Source organism: Antechinus flavipes, chromosome 2 (assembly GCF_016432865.1).
Source record: "Antechinus flavipes isolate AdamAnt ecotype Samford, QLD, Australia chromosome 2, AdamAnt_v2, whole genome shotgun sequence".
Taxonomy (NCBI): Eukaryota; Metazoa; Chordata; class Mammalia; order Dasyuromorphia; family Dasyuridae; genus Antechinus; species Antechinus flavipes.
The window spans coordinates 479189842-479214381 of NC_067399.1; the positions used below are offsets into that span (position 1 = coordinate 479189842).

Sequence of the window (24540 nt, forward strand, 5' to 3'; positions counted from 1 at the left end):
AACTTCTTTAGGGGAAGGGAGACTTATCTTATATGACTTATCTTTGTATGTCCAGCACTTACTATTGTGCCTGGAACATATGTGATCTTAATAAAGTGGGCTGATTGATTATCCATATTCTTGCTTCTCAAAGTGTTTTTAGCCTATCCTTGGGCTATATGTTATTTTTTTCACCATATAAAATTTTGGATAAAGTTCTAAAGGCACTAAATGAGTTCTTTCCAGACTACATCAACTTTGTTACCTTGAGATGGACTTTAGTAGGTTTTTTTTTTTTTTTTTAGCAGTGTCAGTGTCATTATAATTTAGTAATAATAGTTTCTATTTATATAGTGTCTTACAGTTTGCAAAGGACTTCATATAGTAGAAGTAAGATTCTGGACTTACCCTTTCAACTGACATGTACATTAACAGGTTGGGTTCTCCCTGAGGAGTGTATGGGATGTTCAGAGAGGACTAGTACCTCTGGTATAAAGGCTTGCCAAACTCTTTTCAGTGCCCATCCACCTTTGGTGTCCACCTGGCACTCAACTCTCACCAAGGACTCCAAGAAGCTCTAGCATAAGCAGGGACCACATCTCACTAAAAAAATTCTCGACAGGCTAAAGCAAGTTGAGAGTAGCTGATGTTGGAAAGTTAAGGGGATGTCTATCATACGTGTATATATCTATATCTATATATATGTATGTATAATCTTCCTCTGGCACAATGGGTAAATGGAAGCAATTTGTTCCAATGGTCAATGAGAAGGCAGCTGAAGTTGAAGCACTTAGAGCTTGGTCAGAAATGAAAGATCCAAGGTTATCCACTGCATCTTGGGCCATCTCCAATACTCCTGACTTTTGTCTTGCCACTGGACTTTGATAACCCTGGAAGAGAGAGAAAGGCTGACAACTTTATGCAGCTCTAACACTTAAATCCAATTCATGTGCAAGTCAAAGCATCACCCCATGATGTCATTGGTCCTCTTTGAAAATAAGGACAATATCTCCTCCTCAGGATTCTAGGATATATCCAAGGCATAATGAGATTTTCCAGATGCTATCATCTTGACTTCCTATTAGGGGTTCCTACTGAGGATGTTTCCCAAATATTAATTTTCATGACTACTTCCCTATAATCAGTTGCCAGAACCAATTAATATTTCCCTAGCATCATTTTTCAGTTGATATCACCTTGATGCCACCAAAAAGCAACTGATGGTCAATTAGCTTTCAAAAAGGAATGTTTAATATATCGGATTACTTGCCATTTAGGGGAGGGGATGGGAAAAGGGGGTAGGGGAGATTGGAACACAAGATTTTGCAAGAATTAATGTTGAAAAATTATCTATGCATGTTTTGAAAACAAAAAGCTTTAATAAAAAAAAAATAAGAAAAAAAAAAGTTCACTGAGAAGTTAAATCAAGAGCAGAAATTCAAGCACAATCTCTTTAACCAGGAGCATGCTTTCCCCCTTTTCACCTTGATTCCTAGAATTTTAGATTTAGAGTAGTTTGTGACATTCTTCTTTCTACCCAGGAAGATCACATTCAGGTGTAGTGTAGCTGAAGAATGAGTTGCTGCCTTGCATGTAGGACATAATATCTTAATAACCAGGTGGATCCACTGCTGGATGGAATTCATTAGCTTGCTCCTCTGAGCTATTTCTTTCCCATTCTTGGTTAGCTGTTGTTCTGATCTTCCAAAGCTCACTAGATCCTTCTGTTTCTAGTACTACTTCACCCAAAATAAGAAAGAATGAATACAATAGGCACAGAAGACTCAACAATGCTATACACTCTTTAGCTATGGGATGGTCCAGGTGGAGAGATAAAGCCTCTTGCCCTGTCAAGCAGGTTTATAACATTTCTTTCCTCCATAATCACCAGGAAAAATAGAATATAATTTGGCCTGTTTTTGTCTTTTGTATGTACCCTCAATGCCAAATTAGCATCCACTTAAAAGGCTCTTTTTTTTTTTTTTCAATGAACAGATAGGAAACAGTCACAGAAGATTTATGCTTAGGGCTTATCCTTGATATATCATCATGCATTTCCAGAAACAAGCTCAATGTTTGATAGGTAGTAGGCTGAACAGCTGCACAGGAGGATAGTCCTTTATGATATCTCAGTTGAGTTTTATCACAATCTTCCGAGTTGGACTCTATTATTATCCTCATTTTATAGATGAAGAAATTGAGTTTGCTTCATTTCACAGAGCTAATGAGACTTGCTTCTGATGTATTCCTCCTGTGTGACCTTCGACAAATCATTTAAACTCTCTGAATCTCAATTTTCTCAATTCTAAAATGAGGGGATCTGACCAAATGGCTGCTGAATCACTTCCAGCTCTAGAGCTATGACCTTAAATATTGGAGGACAGATTTAGAACCAGATAACTGATAACTCTCCATCCCCTCAATTCCAACCACCTCTTTTAAATATATTTTTTTTCCTGTCTAATCAGACTTGCAACATTAGATTTGACCCAACTTTCTTACACAAATCTGCTTTTTAAACGGTCAAAATCTCATTGATAATGCACACTGTTTTTCTTTCTAACTACATCAAGTACTCCAAGACCAGGAAGACTGCTTCTTAGGTTTTTTTAAGACTTCAAATATCAGCCTTTTTTCTAGAATAATCCAAAGCAGCACTAATTTTTTTCATCTTTTAAATGAGTGATTTGAACTAGATAATTTTAAAAATGCTTCCAGCTCTATAAATCTATGTTTTTATTATTTCTAGCTCTCTAAATCTCACCTAGGTTGGAAGTACAAGGACTAGTATAATAGCTATACTTACTAAATATCAGATACTATACTAAATACTTTATAATTATTATCTCATACTTAGGAGATAAATAAGGGTTATTATTATTCACATTTTACAAATAAAACCAAGACAAACAAGTTAATTGACTTGCTCAGAGTCATACAGCTGGTAAACTGAGTCTGGATATGAACTCAAATCTTCTAAGATCCAGGGCAAAGGCTCTACCACTGCACCGCCTTACTATTCTTAAGAGCTTTGAGCTGTTCTGTTTACAAGCTGAACTCTCTCGAATCTTTAGGCAACTAATTCTAGCTGGTTAACAATGGGAAGGGGTGTTCATAAGCAATGGTACTAGAACTCTTAGGGAAGAATTAACATTCTTCTGGTGATCTGACCCAACAATATGAGTGGGACTTGGGGAAGTAACTCTTTGGAGGGGGAACAGAAAAGTCAAAATCAGTGCTGAACCATCATCAAATCCTCCCAGGGACTTACTATATTGATGTCAGACATAGTATAGACCCTCTATTGGCAGAGTTTCCTGTCCTGAACTGAACTCCTGGACTGAAAAGATCCTCTTGCCTCAGCCTGTCCCATATCTAGGGGTGATAAAGTATACACCGCCACACCTGGCTTTTGTGATTTATTTTGAAGCAAAAACACTCAATGGATTCATCTCTTCCAGTTCCCTCTGAGCTCCCTTTCTTATACTAGTCATCTATGGAACTGTCTTGCCTCAGTAGATTCCAATTAAAGCCTGCAAGTTGAATTGAGTGAATGCTTTTTTCAAGTTGGCTTTTTAAAGGTCCAGTGATATTGATGCAGAAAAAAAAAAAAAAAACCCACACCCTGATCATTTAGAGATTATAAGTAAATATGTTTCCTCACTGTGAATTTTCTCAAAAGAAGTGAAATATTTTTACTAGTTAAAAGTTTTCATAAAGTAGAGACTGAGATTCACAGAACCCCGAAACCTCCCTTTAATTATTTAATTTCATCTATTCATGCATTTAATGTTCTTTATTAGCTAAAAAAATGATTAAGATTTGGCCATGTAAATTTCTGCCTTCAAAAAATTAGGGTTCCTTGAGATAGAGAGGTTTATGAGAGATAAAGTAGATACTTTTGATTATATGAAATTAAAAAGGTTTTGAGCAAAACCAATGCAGCTAAAACCAAAATAAAAACACAAAACTGAAGTGGGGGAGAGGGGAATATTTGCAGCAAATTTCTCTGACAAAAGCCTCATTTCTAAAATATGTGGGGATATGAATCAAATTTGTAAAAATAAGAACCAGTCCCCAATTGTTAAATATAAAAGAATATGAATAGGCAGTTTTTTTAAAAAAATCAAAACAATCAATAGTCATATGAAAAAATGTTCCAAATTACTAATAATTAGAGAAATGCAAAAACAACAACAAAAAACAAACAAACAAACAAACAAAAAAAAAACCTCTCAACTCTGAAGTACTTTATCACACCATTGAATTAACTAAAATGACCCCCCCCCAAAAAAAAAAAAAAGGAAAATGATAAATGCTAGAAGGGATGTGGGAAAACAGGTACATGAATATATTGTAGGTAGAGCTATGAAGTAATCCAACCATTCTGGAAAGCACTTTTGAACTATGCCTAAATAGACCATAGAAATCTACTCCAAATTTAAGAGATCCTTCTGCCTTAGCCTCTCCCTTTATATTTTCAAACATAAAGCTTAGAAGTTTAAAAAGCCATTACAAAATGCATAGCCTTTTACCCAGCAATATTGCTGTTAGGGTTATACCCCAAAGACAACAAAGAAAGAGGAAAAGGACTTATCTGAACAAAAATATTCATAGCAGCTTTTTGATGGGATGGTAACAAAGAATTGGAAAGTGAGAAGATGCCCATCTATTGGAGAATGAATGAATAAATTAGGATATATGAATATGATAGAATTGTACTATTATACTGTAAGAAATGATGAAGGGGATGTTTTCATTAAAAGGCTTGTACAAACATTAGTGTATAGAGGAAAGTAAGCAGAACCAAAAAAACCCAAACAAACAAACCCATACACAGTAACATCATAAAATAATCAGCTCTTCAAAACTTATTAACTCTGATCCATACAACAACCCACTACAACTCCAAACAACTCATGGTAAAAGACTTTGCCAAAGACTGGGAGAATCAGAGTACAGATTGAAGTACATTTTTTCCTTTTTTTAATCTTGTTCCTCCCCCACTTTGGAAAATATGGCTCATTAGAATTTTGACTTGCATGAATATGCATATTTGTAATAGATATTGTTTTTTCTTACCTTCTCATTGAGTGGGGAAAAGGGAAGGAGGCAGGGAAAGACTGTGGACTTGGAAAAAAAAATTTGTTTAGGTCTCTGTGCTTAAAAAAAAAAATCACAAAAACAGAAACAAAAAATAGGCATTTCTAGAATGAAATGTTATACAAATTAAATTATATATTTCAATAAAATATTACTCAAGGAAAGTATTTTTGCTACTGTGAACTATTATTTTAAATGAATAAACCTAATAAAAGTAAACTACAATAACACAACTAGTTCTATGGGGGAATGGATATGTTCTGAGTCATCTGGAGCTAGTTGCAAAAATTCATTTATTTTTCCTTCAGCATGCAGTCAACCAGGTGTTGTCCCACAAAAATGTTGACATTTTCTCATTAATTTTAAATATAAAGCTTTGAACTTATTTTTTTTCCCAGTTTCTAACTTTGGATTACATAATGCCAAGGATAAATTTATCCCCCTTAACTATTTTGTTGACAAATCATTTACTGACCAATACATACTCCATAATAATTGAACATTTTTTTAGTTCAAATACAATTTAAAGCTGCCTGGGAAGGGAACTGAGTGTTTCTCACCACAGTCTTCAAAGTTTAAATGACCATCTGCTGAGGATATTATAGAGGAAATTCTTCTTCTTCTTCTTCTTCTTTTTTTTTTTTGCTAAGGTAATCGGAGTTAAGTGACTTGCTCAGGGTCACACAGCCAGGAAGTGTTAAGGGTCTGAGGCCAGATTTAAACTCAGGTCTTCCTGACTTCAGGGCTGGTGCTCTATCCACTACACCAACTAGCTGCTGCAGAGGAAATTCTTGATCAGGTGCTGGTTAGAGTATATGACTTCAAGTTTCTAAAGCTGAGATTCTTTGATTTTGTACAATTTGTACATGCATCAATATTTCAAAAAAAAAAAAACAAAGTGATTTCATAATCACTCTACTACGCTGAGTGTAACTCTTCGCTACCCTCACTGATCTTAATTAGTGGTTTCATGAATGTGGCCAGTATTTTGGTGAAGAGACTACTTGTACTTAGCCAGGTTGATCTATATAGGAAAGTTCATCCTGGCACCCATATTTAGTGTTTCCCAGATTATTGGGAACTGTTGCAGTCTATAGTACACTAGTATAGCTTTTAAGAATAGTGGAGGAATGATCTTGAATTCTCAACTTCTGGATGTGGTGTCCTACTATAGGACTGGTTGATCCCTTAGCTCAATATTGAAATCTGTATTTTTCACCTAGCACTATTTAAAGTCCCTGGAGATGTGGTTTACTAGTTAGCCAAACACTTCGTTCTTTTTTTTAATCCAATCAAAATGTTCTGAACCTCATAAAGAGATCACCAAACTCTTTATTTGCATACATAAAACTCCACCTTTCTGTTGATTGATTTAACAGAGACTCTAAGTCTTTCTGTGATTACATTATTTGAGGTGAGGTTGAAATTTTATACCCTTGCATTTCCTTATGTAAAAAAGTAGTTAGCTACTGTTACTTAAATAAGCACCAAGTTCTGTAGTTGGTCAACAATTTTATTTCACCTATACAAGATATATCACCAATCCATATGATGTACTCAAATATTTGTAATATAAGGGCTAGCTTAGATAATTTTATCATTAGATGGTTGGCCATTCAGTGAACTTTAGCATAATCAATCAATCAATAATTAGAAAATTCTTATTAAGTATTTTACTACACTAGACACAGTGCTAAATAATAGGAATACAAAGACAAAACAAAAAAAATTCCCTGCCCTGAAGGGACTTACTTTCTCCATTGGGAAGGCAACATTTAAATCAGCAGAAGTAAGATAAGTACTGAGTAGATGGAAGATAACTTAAGAAGAGAAAACACAAGCTGCTGTAGAATGCAGCAAAGGTTTTATGGAGGAGGTAGTGCTTAGATAGAGTTTTAAAAGACGTCTGGGATTTTAAGAGTTCAAAGTTAGAAGGGATCGCATTCCAGGGGAACAGATGAAGCAAAGGAACGGAGTTGGGAAATCTGGTGTATAAGAAGCAGCAAAAAGTCTAATGACTGGTTCATAGTGTGTGGAGAAGAATAATGTATTAAAGGACTGCAAAGATAGAAAGGGGCCAAGTTGTGAAGAAATGCAAAATAGAGGACTTGATGTTTGATCCAGAGGTAAGAGTAAGGTATTGAAGTTTATTGATTAAAACTATGACATAGTGAATTTTGGCAAAATCACTTTGGCAACAGTGTGGATGATAGATTGGAGTGAAGAGAGATTTGAGATTGAACAATTGCAATAGCTTGCTGATTGCTATAAGGAGAGAATATGAGGACCTGAATAAGGATGGTGACTGGGTAAATGGAGAGGAGGTAAATGCAAGAGATATAGAGAAATCACAAGTTTTGCGATTGGTTTGGATAAATGGAATAAATGAGAAGAGTAAAAAATGACCAAGGTGACAAACCTATATATCAGAATAATTATGGTACCCTTCAAAATAATAAATTTCAGAAGATGGGTGCCTTTGGGAGAGAGGAAGTAAATATTGCTTTGGACATTTTGAGTATGAAGATGCTCAATAAGCAATTGATGAGGTGGAACTAGAGAAAGACTAGGACTGGATAAGTAAATCTGACAATCATATAAGTAAAAATGATGATTGAACTCATGGAATCTAGTTAGATACCAAGTGAGGGATTATAGATGGAAAACAGAAAGCTTAGAGCAGAATCTTAGGAAACATTCACATTTAAAGAGCATGGCATATATGAAGACTGAGGACAGGAAACTAAGAACGAAAGGCCCTAGAGATAAGTTGTTGTTTTTTGTTTTGTTTTTTTTTTTTTTCAGAAAAAATCCAAAAAGAAAATCTCTATGAGGAAGATATTGGTGTTCAACAGTGTCAAATGTTGCAGAGAGATAAAGGAGAAAAATGTGAGAAGGGAACTAATAGATGTGGCAATGAAGAGATCATTGGTACCTTGGAGGTAGCAGTGTTGGGGAAATGGTGAGTTCAGAAGCTAGGTTGCATAGGATCTAGAAGATAAAGTAAAGAAAGGAAATAGAAGCAAAGAATATAAAAGATAGATGGCTTTTTCAAGGAGTTAAGGGAGGGAGGAAAGATAAGAAATAATATCTACTAAGTCCCAAAAGGGTTATGATATAGCTTGGAAATGAAATATTAAATGTGGATAGCATGTATTTAGTCCAGTATTATATAATTATCTTATGTGGTTTACTTTCTGATGTTTGCCATAGGCTTACCAATGGCCTTAAAACTACTTTTTTCAGCTTAAGCATTAAAATTCATAGCCAGAAGAATACTGTTAATAAATACCGATTAATTTTTGGCCTGTTCTAGGAATCTAAAATCTTAAGAGTTAAAAAGAAGGAACCTCAAGAGACCATGTTATACAATTCCTGCCTTTAGTCAGGCAAATCCTAATACCATAGGATTTTAGAACTCAAAGAGATTAACCAATCAACAAGCAACTTGTTAGGCATTAGAGACAGATACAAAAACAAAAGTGAAATTATTCTTGCTTTTAAGGACCTTGCAACTTTTCATGGGAAACATGTCTTATATAAATATATACAGAATATGGTTAGTATAAAATAATTTCAGAGGGAGACAGAGGATCATAAAAGGTGTCATGTAGGAGGAAGTGTTTAATTGGGGAAATTAGGATTTCAGGACAAATTGAGGGAATGCATTCCAAAAATGCAAAGGATAGCATGGACATGGGAGATAAATTGTGTGAATGAGGAATAATAAGGACAGTGTGATTGGATTGTAGAGTACACAAAGGAGAATAACATATAACCCTAAAAGTATAGATGGGAAAGAAGCTGAGAAGAAAAATGCTTAACTGTAGAGTACATTTGATTCTGTAGATAATAGGAAGCCTCTAGAATTTATTAAATAGAAGAATGGAAACCCTCTACTTTGGGGGGGAGGGGAGATATCATTTTAGCATCTGTATGGAACGTAGATTGGAGAAGGAAAAGCTTAGCAGACTAATAGACTATTGCAATAATGCAATAAGGGTGATGGTTGACTTAAGGAAGAATAGAGAGAAGAACATAGATGAGAAATGTTGTGAAGGTCAAACTGACAAGATTTAGCAAGTGGTAAGATATGTAGAGTGAGAGAGGGAGGAAGTTCTGCACCTGTGAAGCACAACGAATGCAAGGAGTGATGCCATCCACAGAAATGGAGAAATTTGGAAGTAGAAAATAGTAAGTTCTATTTTGGACATGTTTGGGTTTGAGATGCCTCTAGGACATTGTTTAAAATTTCCTATAGGAATTTAGCAATATGAGGTTGGTGCTCAAGGCTGGAGGGATGGGGGAGGAGAGAAAGAGAAAAGGAGAAAGGATAGAGAGAGAAGGAAGGGAACCATTGTTATAGGGAACATAACTGAACCCATGAGATTTGATAAGGTCATCGAGAAAGCAAAGAGAAAAGGATCCCAACAGAACCTTGGAGATACACCTAGTTAGGGGATGGGACATAAATGACCAAGGTAAAGAAACTGAGGACTGAGACTGGAGAAAAAAGAGATAGCAGTGCTCAAGAGTATCAAAGAATACAGAGGGTCAAGAAGGATTGAGAAAAGAGTATCAGATTTGGCAATCGAGAGATTTTTTTTAAAAAATAATTTCAGTAAATTGCAAGAGGCTGAGAGGTGAATTGTGAGAAAGTCAAAGGAAGGAATCTAGACAATTTTATCTTAAAGATTTTGGATGTAAAGGGTAAATAAGATAATAATTTGATGAGTTAGAGACTACAATTTTTTTTAAGGATTGGGAGACTTGGTACAATTGTTGGCAGGAGAAGTAGATGGGAGAAATTGAAGATTAGATTGTGGAAAGTCTACTGGAGGAGATAGGAATGTAGGGATCTAAGAATACAAATAGATCAGTAGGTCTTGAAAGAGAGTAGGGGCAGTTCTTCAGCTTCTTCTAGAATTGGTATCAAGGAAGAAAAAGATGACGAGTACATTAAAGGATTCCAAGATATCAATAAGGAAAGAAGAATACTGCAAATGGCTTATTTTTTTCCTTCTCCAAGTATGAGAAAATCTTAAAAATAATTGACTTCCTTAATTTATAGAACAAGGAACGACTCCTACAAAAGTAAAATGAGCTTTCCATGATTATATAAGGAAAAGGCAGCAGAGCAAAGGCTCTATGTCAGGGCTTTTGCTACTATACTCTGGCTATTCCTGTTTAGTTAATGAAGCAACTATAGGGAAGCCAAACCTTTTCTGATACACCTAGTCAAGTGATCTTTCCTGCCATTGAAAGTTATTTTTCCATACCGCTCATGAATTTGTTACTTATATTAATTTGTGGTCATATCTTCTCTCCCCAATCTGACCAGGAGCTTCTTGAGGATAAACCATAGTTTTGAGATTCCTACAGTATTCACACAGAGATATGAAGTGGTTATGTTTTTTGATTTTCTGAAAAACCTTTGTTGTTGAATGACATGCCCATGATTATATAGCTAATGGTAGAATGTGACTACAAATATCTGTTCCCAGTTACTCACCTCCAGCACACATTCCTGCTCACCATCCACCCAGCATAGTAATGAAAGGGTTTTATAGACAAGAATCTCATAATAAAGGTGTGTGCTCACACACAATGACATTAGATATGTCATCTTGTCGAAAGGAAGAGGAAACAGTTATTCAACAGTCTGTTGGTCAACCCTAAGTACAATTCACTGTTGGAAGAAAAAGACAAACTACCAAGTAGGCACTCTAAATTATGCCTAATGGATAGTAGTAACAAAGTTTACCTTCAACTCCAATTAATTAGACAAAGTTTCAAAAAATCTGCTGCCTTTGAGGCAGTAACTTTATTGAATTGAAAGCAATATAGCAGCAGTTTACATATTGGAAGGGTTAAAAAGGAAAGCATTTTCACATATTAATATTGCAGGAAAGGCAAGCTACCCTCCATAGTTAGTTGCAACTATTGCAGTATAATGTTAATAATTAGTTATTCATGCATTAAATGCGATTAATAACCCTAGGGTACCAAAGCAGAGGCCAGAAAGAGTTATACTTAATTTCAAGGCTTTTTTATTGTATGAATGGTTGACCAAGTATCACCCTCCTAGCAGCATCTGGAGCACTCGTTGGTGTTCTATAGGTGGCTGGTGTACTTGACCCCCTTTAAAAAAAAACAAAAAACGCGTGTTCCATAAAAACACTACTTCCGCCCCAGTCCCATCTAAGAAGCTTCTGTTAAGGAAAAGAAATGCATGTTTTCATCTAAAAATCTGTAAAAGCTAACAAGTCCCCCAGGCAGCAGTCAATGGAGCAGAGCTTAGAGCAGGCACTTCAGCAAATTCATTTCTGATGAGAAGTGTTGGAAAATTCACTCCTGCTCTTTGCTAGTAGGTTTCTTATCACTCGGAGGTGGTGTGAGGAGTCCATTGGGAACATTCACTCTCTCATCAGCCAACATGGCTTGTTTTTCATAAGCTTTGTCCTAAAACAAGATCAAAGGAGAGAAATGACAGTGGTTTAAAAAAAAAAAACAGATTTTTTTTTACATATTTATTAATTTCTGAAAAGAACACATCTAATATTTCTTAAACCCTACTACATTTTCAAAACTGTCCCTTAAATTAAAGTAGTTTAGCAAATCAAAATTAATTTTGAGTAAAATAAGTCTTAAATTCAGAAGTGCTAAATCTAGGGACAAGGATATTAAAAGGGGGAAATAATCAATTTCATATTGATATAATAAGGTATATCTCGAATCAAATTCAGGATTTCTTCACCAACTGATTTCTTAAAAATCTACCTTAGATTTATGAAAAAACTAATAAAAATATAAATTTATGAAATAAACTCACACAAAAAATAAAGTCATATAAAGTCTATCTAACACCTAGAAATAGAATTTTCTTCAGTGATTTAAAAATATATAACTAAATGGGTGGGTGTCTTTCTGGGTTTTTTATATGTAGTCTTGTCTGGGGCAAGAACTACATGGACTGGGTAAAGTCACTTCTAGAATGATGTTCTATTTTGCCATTATTAAATCAAGGCATAAGAAAATATAAAGGTTAATACTGACCAGCAAATTTATGGTGTTCACGTGAGTCTGAATGTTATGCATGTCTTCACTAGGAACACCCTTAAAATATTTGAGTCTGGCTCCTCCTACTTCCTTTACAGCCATAGCAAATGGGACCATCCATTTCACACATTCTTCTACTTCTGGCCAATCAAAGCCTGGAAAACAAAGTGAAAACTTTGCTCAAGCTAAAGCTTAAAATGTAGATATGTCAACTTTATACATGCTTCAAATTAATCTGGAATCCAACTTACCTGAAACTTTTTTCATTATCTCAGTGGAAGAGAAATGATATAAGGCAGAGGCAGCCAGCACTCCATAAGTAAAATCAAAGCAGCCCATATCCAGGATGCAGACATCTAAAAGCTACAGGAGAATGGGGAAAACATGATATAGATCAAGTCCATCAATCAATACCCCCATGAAATTAAGATAGATGAGATGTCACACCAAATGGGATGAGTTATAGTGCTGGTACTTACCTCAGCAACCTGAACAAAGATTTGCTGAGGATACTGTGGCATAAGCACTTCTTCATACAGGTCATTGAGATAAGCAACCTGCATATATACATTTAGCCAGGACACAAGTGTCATCGGACTTAAACGCCACTTAAGGGCCTAGAATAAAATGAAGAGAGGAAAGAAGAAGGCAAATTTAGAGATCAACAGCTAAGCCAAAAATAATGGAGCACCCCTGCCATGCAGTGGTAGAGTGCCATACAAACCATCAACCATTTTCGAATTACAATATGTCTGCATAGAATCAAGACTTAGAAGGTCATCACTTAATTTAAAGATTATGATAATACAATTGAAGATGAATCAAATTCAAACAGGCAATCGTTTTCATCTTTGAAGAAATTCTAAATGGAGATTGAGCAGAAAATGTTTTACAAATCATTACTAACTTACCTTCATAATGATTAATTCCATGGTAAGAATTTCTTCCTCTGTACAAGCTCCATCGGTCACATAAGCAAACTGGTACAACTTTGGTGGATAGATTTCCTGAATGAAAAATAAATAAATAATGCCATCATTACCATCAAATCCAAACATAAATATTTCCACGTCATAGTGTTCATCTAAACATGCTTTTACTGAACCAGTTTTGACTGATGAAGATATAAAAACATAAAGATTCCATTTTTGACTTAAGACTATTGAGTTCTAGCATCTTTAAATGGTTAATTCATAGCAATATATTCATGGAAAAATATAAGAAACCACTAATAGTCAAAATGCCTGTGAAGTCTGAAAGAAATTAATGAACTATGCTTGCTGTCATATACTTTTAATGCATTTTTTTTGGTCCCCTCAATGTTGTTAGATTCACATTTAAAAGTTACCTAACTTTTAGCACAAGTTGCCAAGATTAAGGCTGTTTCTTCTGGCCAATCAAAGCCTGGAAAAAAGTGAAAACTTTGCTCAAGCTAAAGCTTAAAATGTAGATATGTCAACTTTATACATGCTTCAAATTAATCTGGAATCCAACTTACCTGAAACTTTTTTCATTATCTCAGTGGAAGAGAAATGATATAAGGCAGAGGCAGCCAGCACTCCATAAGTAAAATCAAAGCAGCCCATATCCAGGATGCAGACATCTAAAAGCTACAGGAGAATGGGGAAAACATGATATAGATCAAGTCCATCAATCAATACCCCCATGAAATTAAGATAGATGAGATGTCACACAAAATGGGATGAGTTATAGTGCTGGTACTTACCTCAGCAACCTGAACAAAGATTTGCTGAGGATACTGTGGCATAAGCACTTCTTCATACAGGTCATTGAGATAAGCAACCTGCATATATACATTTAGCCAGGACACAAGTGTCATCGGACTTAAACGCCACTTAAGGGCCTAGAATAAAATGAAGAGAGGAAAGAAGAAGGCAAATTTAGAGATCAACAGCTAAGCCAAAAATAATGGAGCACCCCTGCCATGCAGTGGTAGAGTGCCATACAAACCATCAACCATTTTCGAATTACAATATGTCTGCATAGAATCAAGACTTAGAAGGTCATCACTTAATTTAAAGATTATGATAATACAATTGAAGATGAATCAAATTCAAACAGGCAATCGTTTTCATCTTTGAAGAAATTCTAAATGGAGATTGAGCAGAAAATGTTTTACAAATCATTACTAACTTACCTTCATAATGATTAATTCCATGGTAAGAATTTCTTCCTCTGTACAAGCTCCATCGGTCACATAAGCAAACTGGTACAACTTTGGTGGATAGATTTCCTGAATGAAAAATAAATAAATAATGCCATCATTACCATCAAATCCAAACATAAATATTTCCACGTCATAGTGTTCATCTAAACATGCTTTTACTGAACCAGTTTTGACTGATGAAGATATAAAAACATAAAGATTCCATTTTTGACTTAAGACTATTGAGTTCTAGCATCTTTAAATGGTTAATTCATAGCAATATATTCATGGAAAAATATAAGAAACCACTAATAGTCAAAATGCCTGTGAAGTCTGAAAGAAATTAATGAACTATGCTTGCTGTCATATACTTTTAATGCATTTTTTTTGGTCCCCTCAATGTTGTTAGATTCACATTTAAAAGTTACCTAACTTTTAGCACAAGTTGCCAAGATTAAGGCTGTTTCTTCTATCCAAACCATATTCATAGTCCAAAAATAAAGTACTTTCCATACCATAAAAATAAAAGTCTGTAAAAACATGAACAGATTTCCTACCCTCAATGAAACTAACATGTAATACTAATATAAAAACTTGAACAAGTTTTACCTCAAGTTTGGCAGCTATAAATAATGAGGTAATCCCAATAAGCTGCAAAAGTGTTTTTGTAATATTTCGCTGTGTTGCCATATATCGATCAAAGAAGTCTTGGGCCAAGTAATACGTCTCCCTATGAAGTTTATAGACTTCAGACACCTGAAAAAATATTTAATAAGTTTTAGTACATTTACCTGAAAGAATGTTTTTCATGGGCTTTCAATGTTTTGCTTTTAGGCAAAACAGCAAAAACAAAAGTGCTGACAAGTTTACTTTTCTCCGTTCTAACTTATAAGTATACTTATATAGAGAACATGAGTCTTACTTAATATGGTCCAACTCTTCCAAGTGTAAGTTTACATAGGTATAATGCTTATGTATAATATATGTTTAATACTTAAGAGAATTAAAAACTCGTTTTCAAGAGAAATCTTCTTAAGAAATTCTCATAAACAATTATCAATCTTTATAAATTTAATTTTAAAAATGTTATGACTTGGGCATCACATACCTTATAGCACTAGATGATTGAAATAACAAAAATGTTTAATAAACATTAATATACAGTCATTTAAAGACAGGCACAAAGTTAGGCTTCAAAGGCATTACAGTATGGAAAAAATATTAATGGACCAAGGAGAAGACCTTGATTCTAATCCCAGCTCTACCATTAAGTGAATATGTCTGTATTCTCATTTGTAAAACAAGTAAAACTACCCAGCCTAATTGGTTGTTGTGAGAATCATATAAGCTGTGAAGGTGCTTTGCAAATGACAAATTGCAATAAAAATGTAAGATAGCATCACAAAAGCTAGAAAAACACTAAACACTGAATCTTTCTAGGAATAGGATATGCCAACATTAACATATTAATGTTTGAAAAGTTGTCTATGTTAGAATCTAAAGTGTATGCAAGCAAAAGGTAGGCATATTATTCAGGGAATGGGTAGAAGAGAATGATTGGAAGGGTAAAGAGACAGAAACTTAAGTAAGCAAATAAGTTTATGAAGATTCCTTAGCATACCAAAACCACTTCTAATGATTAGAGTTAACATCCCTCACTAGTATTCAAGTTCCACTTATATTTTAGAACAGAAGTAAAACCCAACTCTGGAAGTGAAACTCTTTTGTTGTTTCTAAAACAAATTTTCAGAAATCCTTCTCTAAGCCCCAAATTTGGTACTTGCCATTAATAGTGTAGGCACCCTTTGCAAATACAAAAATCACAGTTGTAATAAGTATTAGGTTTCTTAACTTATCTGACTTTTAAACTGTTACTCAGTTTAACCCAGAAGTAGCAGAATTTGGTTACAGAATTAAGAGTTACAGGAGGCCTAATTTTTTTTTTTAATAATTTATCAAAAGTTATACATGATGAAGATTGAATATATATAAGATTGAATATGCCAGATAAGATGGATTTACCTAGAAGAGTCACAAAATAGGGAACAACTTTACTTCATGTCTGCTACTGATTTAAAACAATCAAAATGTTTGTTTCAGGGCCAAATTAAAAAAGAAAAACAGAATTACTTTGATTTCTATGTTTTGGAAATGAGAAAGGCAATGAATACTCCGGATTAAAAAAAAAAAAACCCCGAACACCAATTCAAAGAATTCTTTGTAAATGAGCATAATATGATCACATACTTGTTTATACTATACTGTCATAGTTAATGAGAACAGTCAAACTCACCTCCATCATCCAATCCAGAAGAATGGATCGCATTCTTGGCTGGAGAGAAGGATGTCTCTCCATAAAGTTCTTATCCCTCAGATATACTTGTTCTTTGCTTAACATGATTTTCCAAACTTCATCTCTATTTGCCCAGCTATAAAAAGATGAAACACTTATTAAAGTGCCTAAAAGTTAGAAGGAAAGCTATAGTGAAGAACTATAGATATATAAATGGATGTGGCAGTTTAACTACTCACCCCAATAATGGTAATGGTGTGGCTCTATGTTGTGAAAAGTTGTGGGTTGGCATATTAGAATTAGGTAAGGATGGCTCATCCCATCCTTTATCAGGTGTAAGAATCACTGACCATGGATTTCTGAGAAAAGCCTGTTGAAAAAAAACATTTTTTAAAGTGATGGATTACTCTAAATCACTCAGTATAGAGGATATAAATGATTCTTTAAATCAGATAATATTTATTAATAAAAAAGAAATATTTATACACTACAGAAAAATATTGGTGTCGTTGTCTTAATTAAAACAGAACCTTGCATTTTGTGGGATAAAAAAATGAAGACAAGTCTGGATTAGGGATTTTTAACTCTTTTGGCAATCAGATAAAGAGTATAGACTTCTCAGTGTTTTGTTTTTTAATACATAAAATACACAGGATTACAAAATAAATTAGTTGTACTGAAATATACTTATCAAAATATTAAAAAAATAAATTCATGAAACCAATTAAATATATTCAAAGACAGCAAATTAAGAATCCTTTGTCTAGATAAATGAAATTCACATAACCTCAAATATTCATTTTGGCCATTAATTTTGTCTTTTTATCTAGCAAGCCCCTCCTATTTAAAATTTAAAAACATTCTTCACACCCTTTTGTGGCATTTTATAAAAGATCTTGGCTTCTACTACTTCATTTACTTAGACCTTATCTAAAGTTATAGACCAATTTACAATTAAATTAACAAAAAGAGATCAAGTAAATATATTCTACAACAAAAGATTTGCTTTCAGCTGGCTGTGCATACTAAAACGTATAAAAATAAGATTTCCCAAACCAAACTACTTTGGTAACTTTTGCAGTAGCAAATCTGAAATTGAAATCCATCAGTTGCTGTACCTTTCAGATTCATGATAGAAGGAACTAGCCAACCTTTTCACATAGCTACCTAATTACTTTCTGTATCTGCTCTATCTTCATATGGTACTAAAAAGTGCAAGGATATAACTTTAAAAATTTTTAACCCCCTTGAAAAAGAATCAAAATGCTTGACACATTTAAAATTTTTTTATACATTTTAAGAAAAACAAACAGTAACTCTAGCATTGTGAGAACTAAAATTTATGCCATCTATAAAAACCATAAAAACAGAAAATCAAAACATTTAAGACCACCTTTGCACACCAAATGTATCCCAAATGTTATAGTGGTCTCAGTTGAAGTTTTGGAATATTTGATTTCTATTCAAATAGGAATGTTTTGACAAAGTTTGAGTTGCATTAAGACTTATTTTAAGTTACCATATTTAATTTCTGGCTTTATAAACAATTTTAGACTCAGTTTTAGGAACTCCTTATCCCCCCCCCCCTTTTTTTTTTAAAGCAATGCAACCATTTTGCTGAAAATATTAGCCAACTATGCCTGCATGGAAAACCCGTAGAAAAGTCTGAATCTATTTGCATTTCTACTATTTTAATAAGGAGGAAGCCTATTACGTTTTAATACAAAAGACTGAAAAATTGTAAATGAATGTAATCTAGCTTCTGGCTCAAAAGTAGTTTGATTAGGCAATAATAGTTCCTTATTTAACACATTTTACATACTATGTATCATTCAGAGGTTACTTATTCACTTTTCAAGCTTCAAAAAGTATCTAGATTGGAAACAAGTCTCCTCCCTGCCCCCTCTAAAAATATAAGACTATTCTTCACCCAAAGCAGAAAGAGATATGGACATGCAAGATTTCCCCTTCAGAGTTCACGGGATAACTTGTGGGAGAAAGGGAACTCCTCCTAATTAGTCTGTAACATTCTACTGATACCATCTCTATAATTCAACATGTTAAGAGTGCTTTAAGTTAATTTTACTCTATCAGTGAGCCGGAAATTTTGTTATGCGAGCAGCACAATCACAGTGTCATCTTCTCTGACTATGTGATTGGCAAAGCTTAGAATAGGTTTTTGTAGATAAGTTGCCAGACATCTTAAAACTACAAGTCAGAAATAGTTACAAGAGACCTAACAATTGATAAGTTTTTTCTCTAGAAGACACATCTTAGAAAAGAAATAGGTAAATCAGAACAACATTCTACTACTCCATTGAGTGTACCTTGAAGATGTATCTAGCTTTCAAAAATTAGCCCAAAGTAAAGAGAGTTATAGAGAAGATTGGTATAAACTGAAAGCTCAAGTTAATGTTCCAATGAAATGGAATGTTAGGGCTACACATTGCCTGAAGCAACATGATGGTATGATATACCATATTTGTTTTAGAATTTCATAAAATTGCTACCAATATTTAGTAGGAGACTTGAAGATCAATATTATCCTAGGACTAAATATAGTGTTGATGAAGTAGTTATTTAAAACAGCTTTACTAATGATTTTTAAAGACAGTTTTCAGAAACCTGTCCATTGTTCTTCTATTACATATGCACTTACTTCAGCAGATCAATAATTATTAAATGTTTGACAGAATGACTTTATCCACAAACCAACCAAAAGATTTCTATTGTAATTCCAAATTTTGCCTTTACAAATTAACATTCTCCAAGTAAACTGATAAACTCATATATCAATATATTTAGAAAATAAATAGGAAACTGTTCTGAGTATGTAGAAATTTTCAAGAAACCCTTAAAAATATCTATGATTAGAAATTAATGAATAAATTCAGTGTGACTATTCACATATCATGACTATAGGACCAGTTGAATTGATAGAGCAACTAGATTATCTCATATGAAAGTGTTATATTAAGTATTCTGTAATTGGAAAGTGTTATACAGAGGCAAATTATTATCAGATTCTATTAATATATCAGAGACCAAGAGATCTGCTTGGTCTATTCCTCATTTAAGAATTGGAAACACTTTTAAGTATTTAAATTTTAAAAATAAGCTTAACTAACTCAGTATCCACTGTTGCTGTTCTCCCTAAGCAAAGAAGTTGTACATAGTAAGTTCTTAAAGATTTGTGAGAGAAGAAAAAATAAATTTATTTTCTAATCGAAGTATATCTAATGACATATTTTACATTTTTAAATGGGTTTACAGTACCCACATAACCGTCATTATTGGGTTTGATTAAAAGATAGGCTTAGAGAGTATGAGAAGACATGAGAAAAAAGGAATAACTATTGCCTTTACTAAACTAAATTCTTTTTTTTCCTATATAGGAGGAAGTCACCAATCTCACTCTTCAATGTTCAATGAATCCTGCTTATAAAAGACTGAATGTGTCTTTTATATTCAACTATGACTACCATTTCAAACAATGTTGCCCATCTGCTGTGAAGCACTTTACTCTTTAAGGTTCCAGCTGCTACCTCTGTTTAGATACATCTCATTGTTCACATTGTTCATTATCCTATGAAATGATGTACCACCCAACACCAAATTAGTCATTGCCATTTAACTCAGAATAAATAAAATATCCCTGCTTTTGTTTTTTATATGATGTTATAAGATATGAACAGGGGTGGGGTGGAGAGAGTGAGCGATATCTTCTCTAAATCCAAACCATGACTATGGTCTTCAGTCATTACTGGAGGTAAAGATAGCACGAGCTCTTTTCATAATGAGCATCAGATATCACTGTATAATTTTAGTGGCTTGTCTTTAAGGGAAAGATAAGACAAATAGATTAGTCCACTGAAATTCTATAATGACATGTATATTAATATACAATATCTTCAACAAACACTTATACCTGTTAAGGTCAGTTCGAATCCCATTTGGTAGGGACACTTATTTAAATGTTAAACACATATAAAAATCACTGGCCAGACAGTGAAGCAGTCATCAAGATACAAATCAAGCCATTTTATTTAATGTTACCATATGCTCTGTGCAGAAGGACTTCAAGAATTTCCAAGAATTTCAGAGGTATAAAAGGACTTTCCAAATAGAAAGAAATCTTCATTTAGAAACTTATTCTTTCAGAAATCGTCATTAATCCACTTAACTTGAGCTATTTGTTCTTCTTCAGAAGTTGACTAAGACATTTGGATTACATAAGAGGGCCTACACTGGAATAAGAGTCTGGAGAGCTTGACTTTAAATCTGCCTGCCAGCAATTAGCTTTGTTACTCTAAGCAAATCATTTTACCTCTCTAGGACTCAGTTTCCTTCCCAGTAAAAGGAAATGCTTAAAAAATCCTTATTTGCAAGGATTTTTTCCAGGTATTATATGACATCTAAAATCTAAGGGTCCAGAACTTTCCTGGGAAGAGGAGTGAGCATCCTCAGTTTAAGAGCTAGGAATACATAATTAGGCAATAGGAATTAGGCAATTTAATTCCACTGAGTGGGGAAGAATAAAAGAATATAGTAGAAGCATGATTATAGTAGCATGGAGAGAGGAAACTAGAGTTTAAAAATTATCTTTATCAATACTGGAAAATAACAATAATCATACTTGTAGACTATGAATCTTACCGGTATCCTGACTGCAGTTCTTCCAATTGTTTCTCTTTTGGCCAAAACTTCATCTGGGTCTAGCAAAAACTAGATCCAAAAAACATATCCAACAAGAGAGAGAAACAAGAGAACAAAAACTGTGAGCATAAAGTTTGACCAAAAAAACTGTCTTTTCCAATCCCCTCTTTTTCCCCACAATACTTGACTAAGAATCCCTACAGTCCCAGGATACTTGCAATCTAGAGAGAGAAGGAATTCCCCATATTTTACCTCTTTTGTACTCACCACAGCTACATCTGCCTTTCTTTTCCGGGACCGAGAGGATTCTGTTGAGCTGTTGCCATTTTGCTCTTTTCTAGACTCATTTACCCTTTTCATGTTCTCTTCCTCTTTCCCATTCCATTGATCTTCTTTCCCATCAGGGCTTCTTTCCCCCTTCCTTTCAGTGTGCTCACTGGGACTTTGATCATTCTGTCCGTCAAAGAGCTCACCAGCACTTGGATCTTGCCTGGCATCAGGATTGGGGTCTTCCCTGCCATCAGGTCTTGGATCTTCCCTGCCGTCAGGGCTTGGATTTTCCCTTGCATTTGGTCTTGGCTCATCCCTACCATCAAAAAGTTCATGGAGACTTGGATCTTGCTCCCCACAGATAAGTTCACGAAAATTTGGATCTTCTTCCTCACAGATGAGATCAATAGGATTTGGGTCTTCCTCCTCACAAATAAAGTCATCCTCATCAGGGTGTGGGATTTCCTCCTCACAAATAAGATCATCAGGGTTTGGGTCTTCCTCCTCACAAATAAGATCATCTGAGTTTGGGTCTTCTTCCTCACAAATAAGTTCATCTGCATTGGGATATTCTTCATCACAGATAAGCTCCTCAGGACTGGCATCTTCCTCCTCAATGGCATCTTCTTCATCACACATAAGCTCATCAGGGATGGGATCTTCCTCTTCACAGATCAACTCATCGGCATGAGGATCTTCTTCCTCACAGACAAGCTCATCTAAGCTCGCACCTTCCTCCTCACAGACAAGCTCATCTAAGCTGGAACCTTCCTCCTCACAGACAAGCTCATCTAAGCTGGCACCTTCCTCTTCACAAACAAGTTCGTTGGGGTTTGGGTCTTCCTCTTCATAGATAACTTCATCAAAGCTTGGGTCATCGCCATAAACAAGCTCATCAATACTCGGATCTTCTTCCCCATCAAAGAGCTCATCAGGGCTTGGCTCATGTGTACCGTTCATAAGCACATCGGGGCTCCTCTCCTGTGTACCATTCATAAGCTCATCATGGCTTGGTTCTTCCTTTCCATTCACAAGTTCATCGGAGTTTGGTTCTTCCTTCTCATCAACATGATCTTCCTTCCCATCCTGGGCAAATTCCTCCTTCTCGTGGCATTCCTCAGAACCACTGCAAAAAATAAAACCAATGGGGATTGTTGGGAGGAGCTTTGTCCCTCAACCAACTTCTCTTTTTCCCTGCCACAGAGATACTCACCTTTCTCTGGACATTGTGGCAGAGCAAGGGCTAAGACCTCAGTTCTAGAGGGACAGAAAGAGGAAAGATTAAAAGGACTAAGTCTTTGCCGAATTGTAGCAATCTACCCTGCGGCCATCTAATTCCCAAGAGGCCACCTCCCACCTACTTCTTCCACCTTCTTTCCCCCGGCAGTGGTAGGGAAAGCCTCCCAAGCCTGGGGGGAAGAGGGGAGAAGGAATGGCAATTTGGAAAGGAAGAGGGGCTACAGATTCTCAAAACCAATCTCTAAGAGATAACCCACCTACCCATTGCAATGAGACTTTTAACCTCCCGCTCAGCCCTCTGAGAACAGCGGTCCACCAGGTACACTAATCTTTCAAACTCAAGTGCAACCTGGAGTACCAGACTTGCCGCTGTGGGTTTATATGCAAAGTTAGAAAACTGGGGTGGTATGGGGCAAAGTCCCACTCTGTCCCCTCTTGGCACGTCTCCACTCATACCATCAGGCATAAGAGTAAGCAGCCAGTTACCCCTATCAAACCCCAACCTAGTGGTAGTAGTGGCGGCGCAGCGGTAGAGGCGGCGGCGGCGGCAGTTTACACGGATAATCCTGGGGTCCGCACAATCCCGATTCCCCTGCTCTCAAATCTCTCTCACCTACCTTAATCTCCCCCTTACCTCCCCCGTTGCACTGGCAAGCGGCCACACACCAGGAATCTAGGTGGCAGAAGCAATGACCGAGCAAGGCACGAGTCTTGCCAGGGGTAGCCTTGCCAACCTGCCGGATGACAGGCGGCTTGTACGGCGAACCTGGGTCAAGTTGGCTAGCGAACTGACTGTGCACTCCTCTGCCTCTACCTCCCTAGCCCATCTGAGCCTATCTCCCGCCAGCTCCCTGCCCGTTCTGGGGCTCTCTGGCTCCAGCTTGCTGGCTGGCTGGCTGGGCTGGCCTGCCCGCCCTCAGGGGCGGTGTTTGCGGCTCCCACTCCCCGCCCTCCTTCACCGATCTCCCGCCTCCACATGCAGCTCCTCCCGCCAAGCCACACCGTGTGGAGTGTGGCCCTTGCCGGCTCCGCCGACTGGTCTTGACCGGTGGCGGCTGAAGGACGCAGAGCTCCTTCTCTGGCACCAGCTGCTGTCATTGCACTGGAAGGATAAGGATGCGAGGACCCGGCTGCAAGGACCCGGCTGCGAGGACCCGGCTGCAAGATAGGCTGCAGGGTCTTGGCTGCAGGGACTTGGCCGCAGGGATTTGGCTGACGACGCCGCTGTGAAGACTTGGCTGCTGGCACTTGGCTGTTTTCAGAACTCCGTTGTGGAACTCCATAGCAGTGGCGCTGGGATACCCACCATACTCCCTCCCTCCTCCTCCCGCCCTCTTTTGGGAGCCCCAGGTGCATCCTTACCCGCAGCGGGCGGCGGCTGGTGGCAGCAGCGGCGGGCGCAGGCGGTGGAGGCTGCGGCAGAGGAGCCGGAGGAGGCGGTGGGGGTGGCGGTGGAGGCAGAGGTTGAGGAGGTGGAGGTGGTGGGGGCGGCAGAGGCGGCGGGGGCTGCTGGTGAATGCCCGCAGGCGGCAGCTGGTGATCGGGGTTGGCCGAGGGAGGCAGGGTGAAGAGGAGGAGAGGCAAAGGCCGGAGGCGAAGAAGTAGGAGGCCGAAGGAGGCGAAGCTCGGAGCTCCTGGGCAGCTCTGGTGGGATGTGCAGGGCGCAGCTACCTTCCTTTATACCCTGACTGCCCGCGCCCCCCTCCAGCGGGACATTAAAAAAATATCTAAGGCGCGCAGTGGCCCCCCCACCCCACCCCCTCATTTCTCCCCC

At 36.5% G+C, this 24540-nt stretch overlaps 1 protein-coding gene across 5 annotated transcripts; it reads right to left on the reverse strand.

Annotated features, from left to right (window-relative positions):
- Positions 1-10872: 10872 nt before the first annotated feature.
- On the reverse strand, positions 10873-24502 carry CCNE1 (cyclin E1). 5 transcript variants are annotated; one of them, XM_051979763.1, is made up of 12 exons: positions 24129-24502; positions 22741-22784; positions 21525-22653; positions 21258-21326; positions 16841-16971; positions 16602-16737; positions 14918-15064; positions 13053-13148; positions 12621-12758; positions 12393-12504; positions 12139-12296; positions 10873-11544 (listed from the first exon to the last, which is right to left on the reverse strand). In XM_051979763.1, the coding sequence occupies exons 2-12, from the start codon at positions 22752-22754 to the stop codon at positions 11431-11433; spliced, it is 2244 nt and encodes a 747-aa protein (XP_051835723.1). In that variant the 5' UTR covers positions 22755-22784; positions 24129-24502; the 3' UTR covers positions 10873-11430. The 5 variants fall into 5 exon arrangements, with proteins under 5 accessions (XP_051835723.1, XP_051835725.1, XP_051835724.1 ...); XM_051979765.1 differs by lacking the exon at positions 13053-13148 and adding an exon at positions 14300-14395; XM_051979764.1 differs by lacking the exons at positions 12621-12758; positions 13053-13148 and adding exons at positions 13868-14005; positions 14300-14395.
- Between the last annotated feature and the right edge of the window lie 38 nt (positions 24503-24540).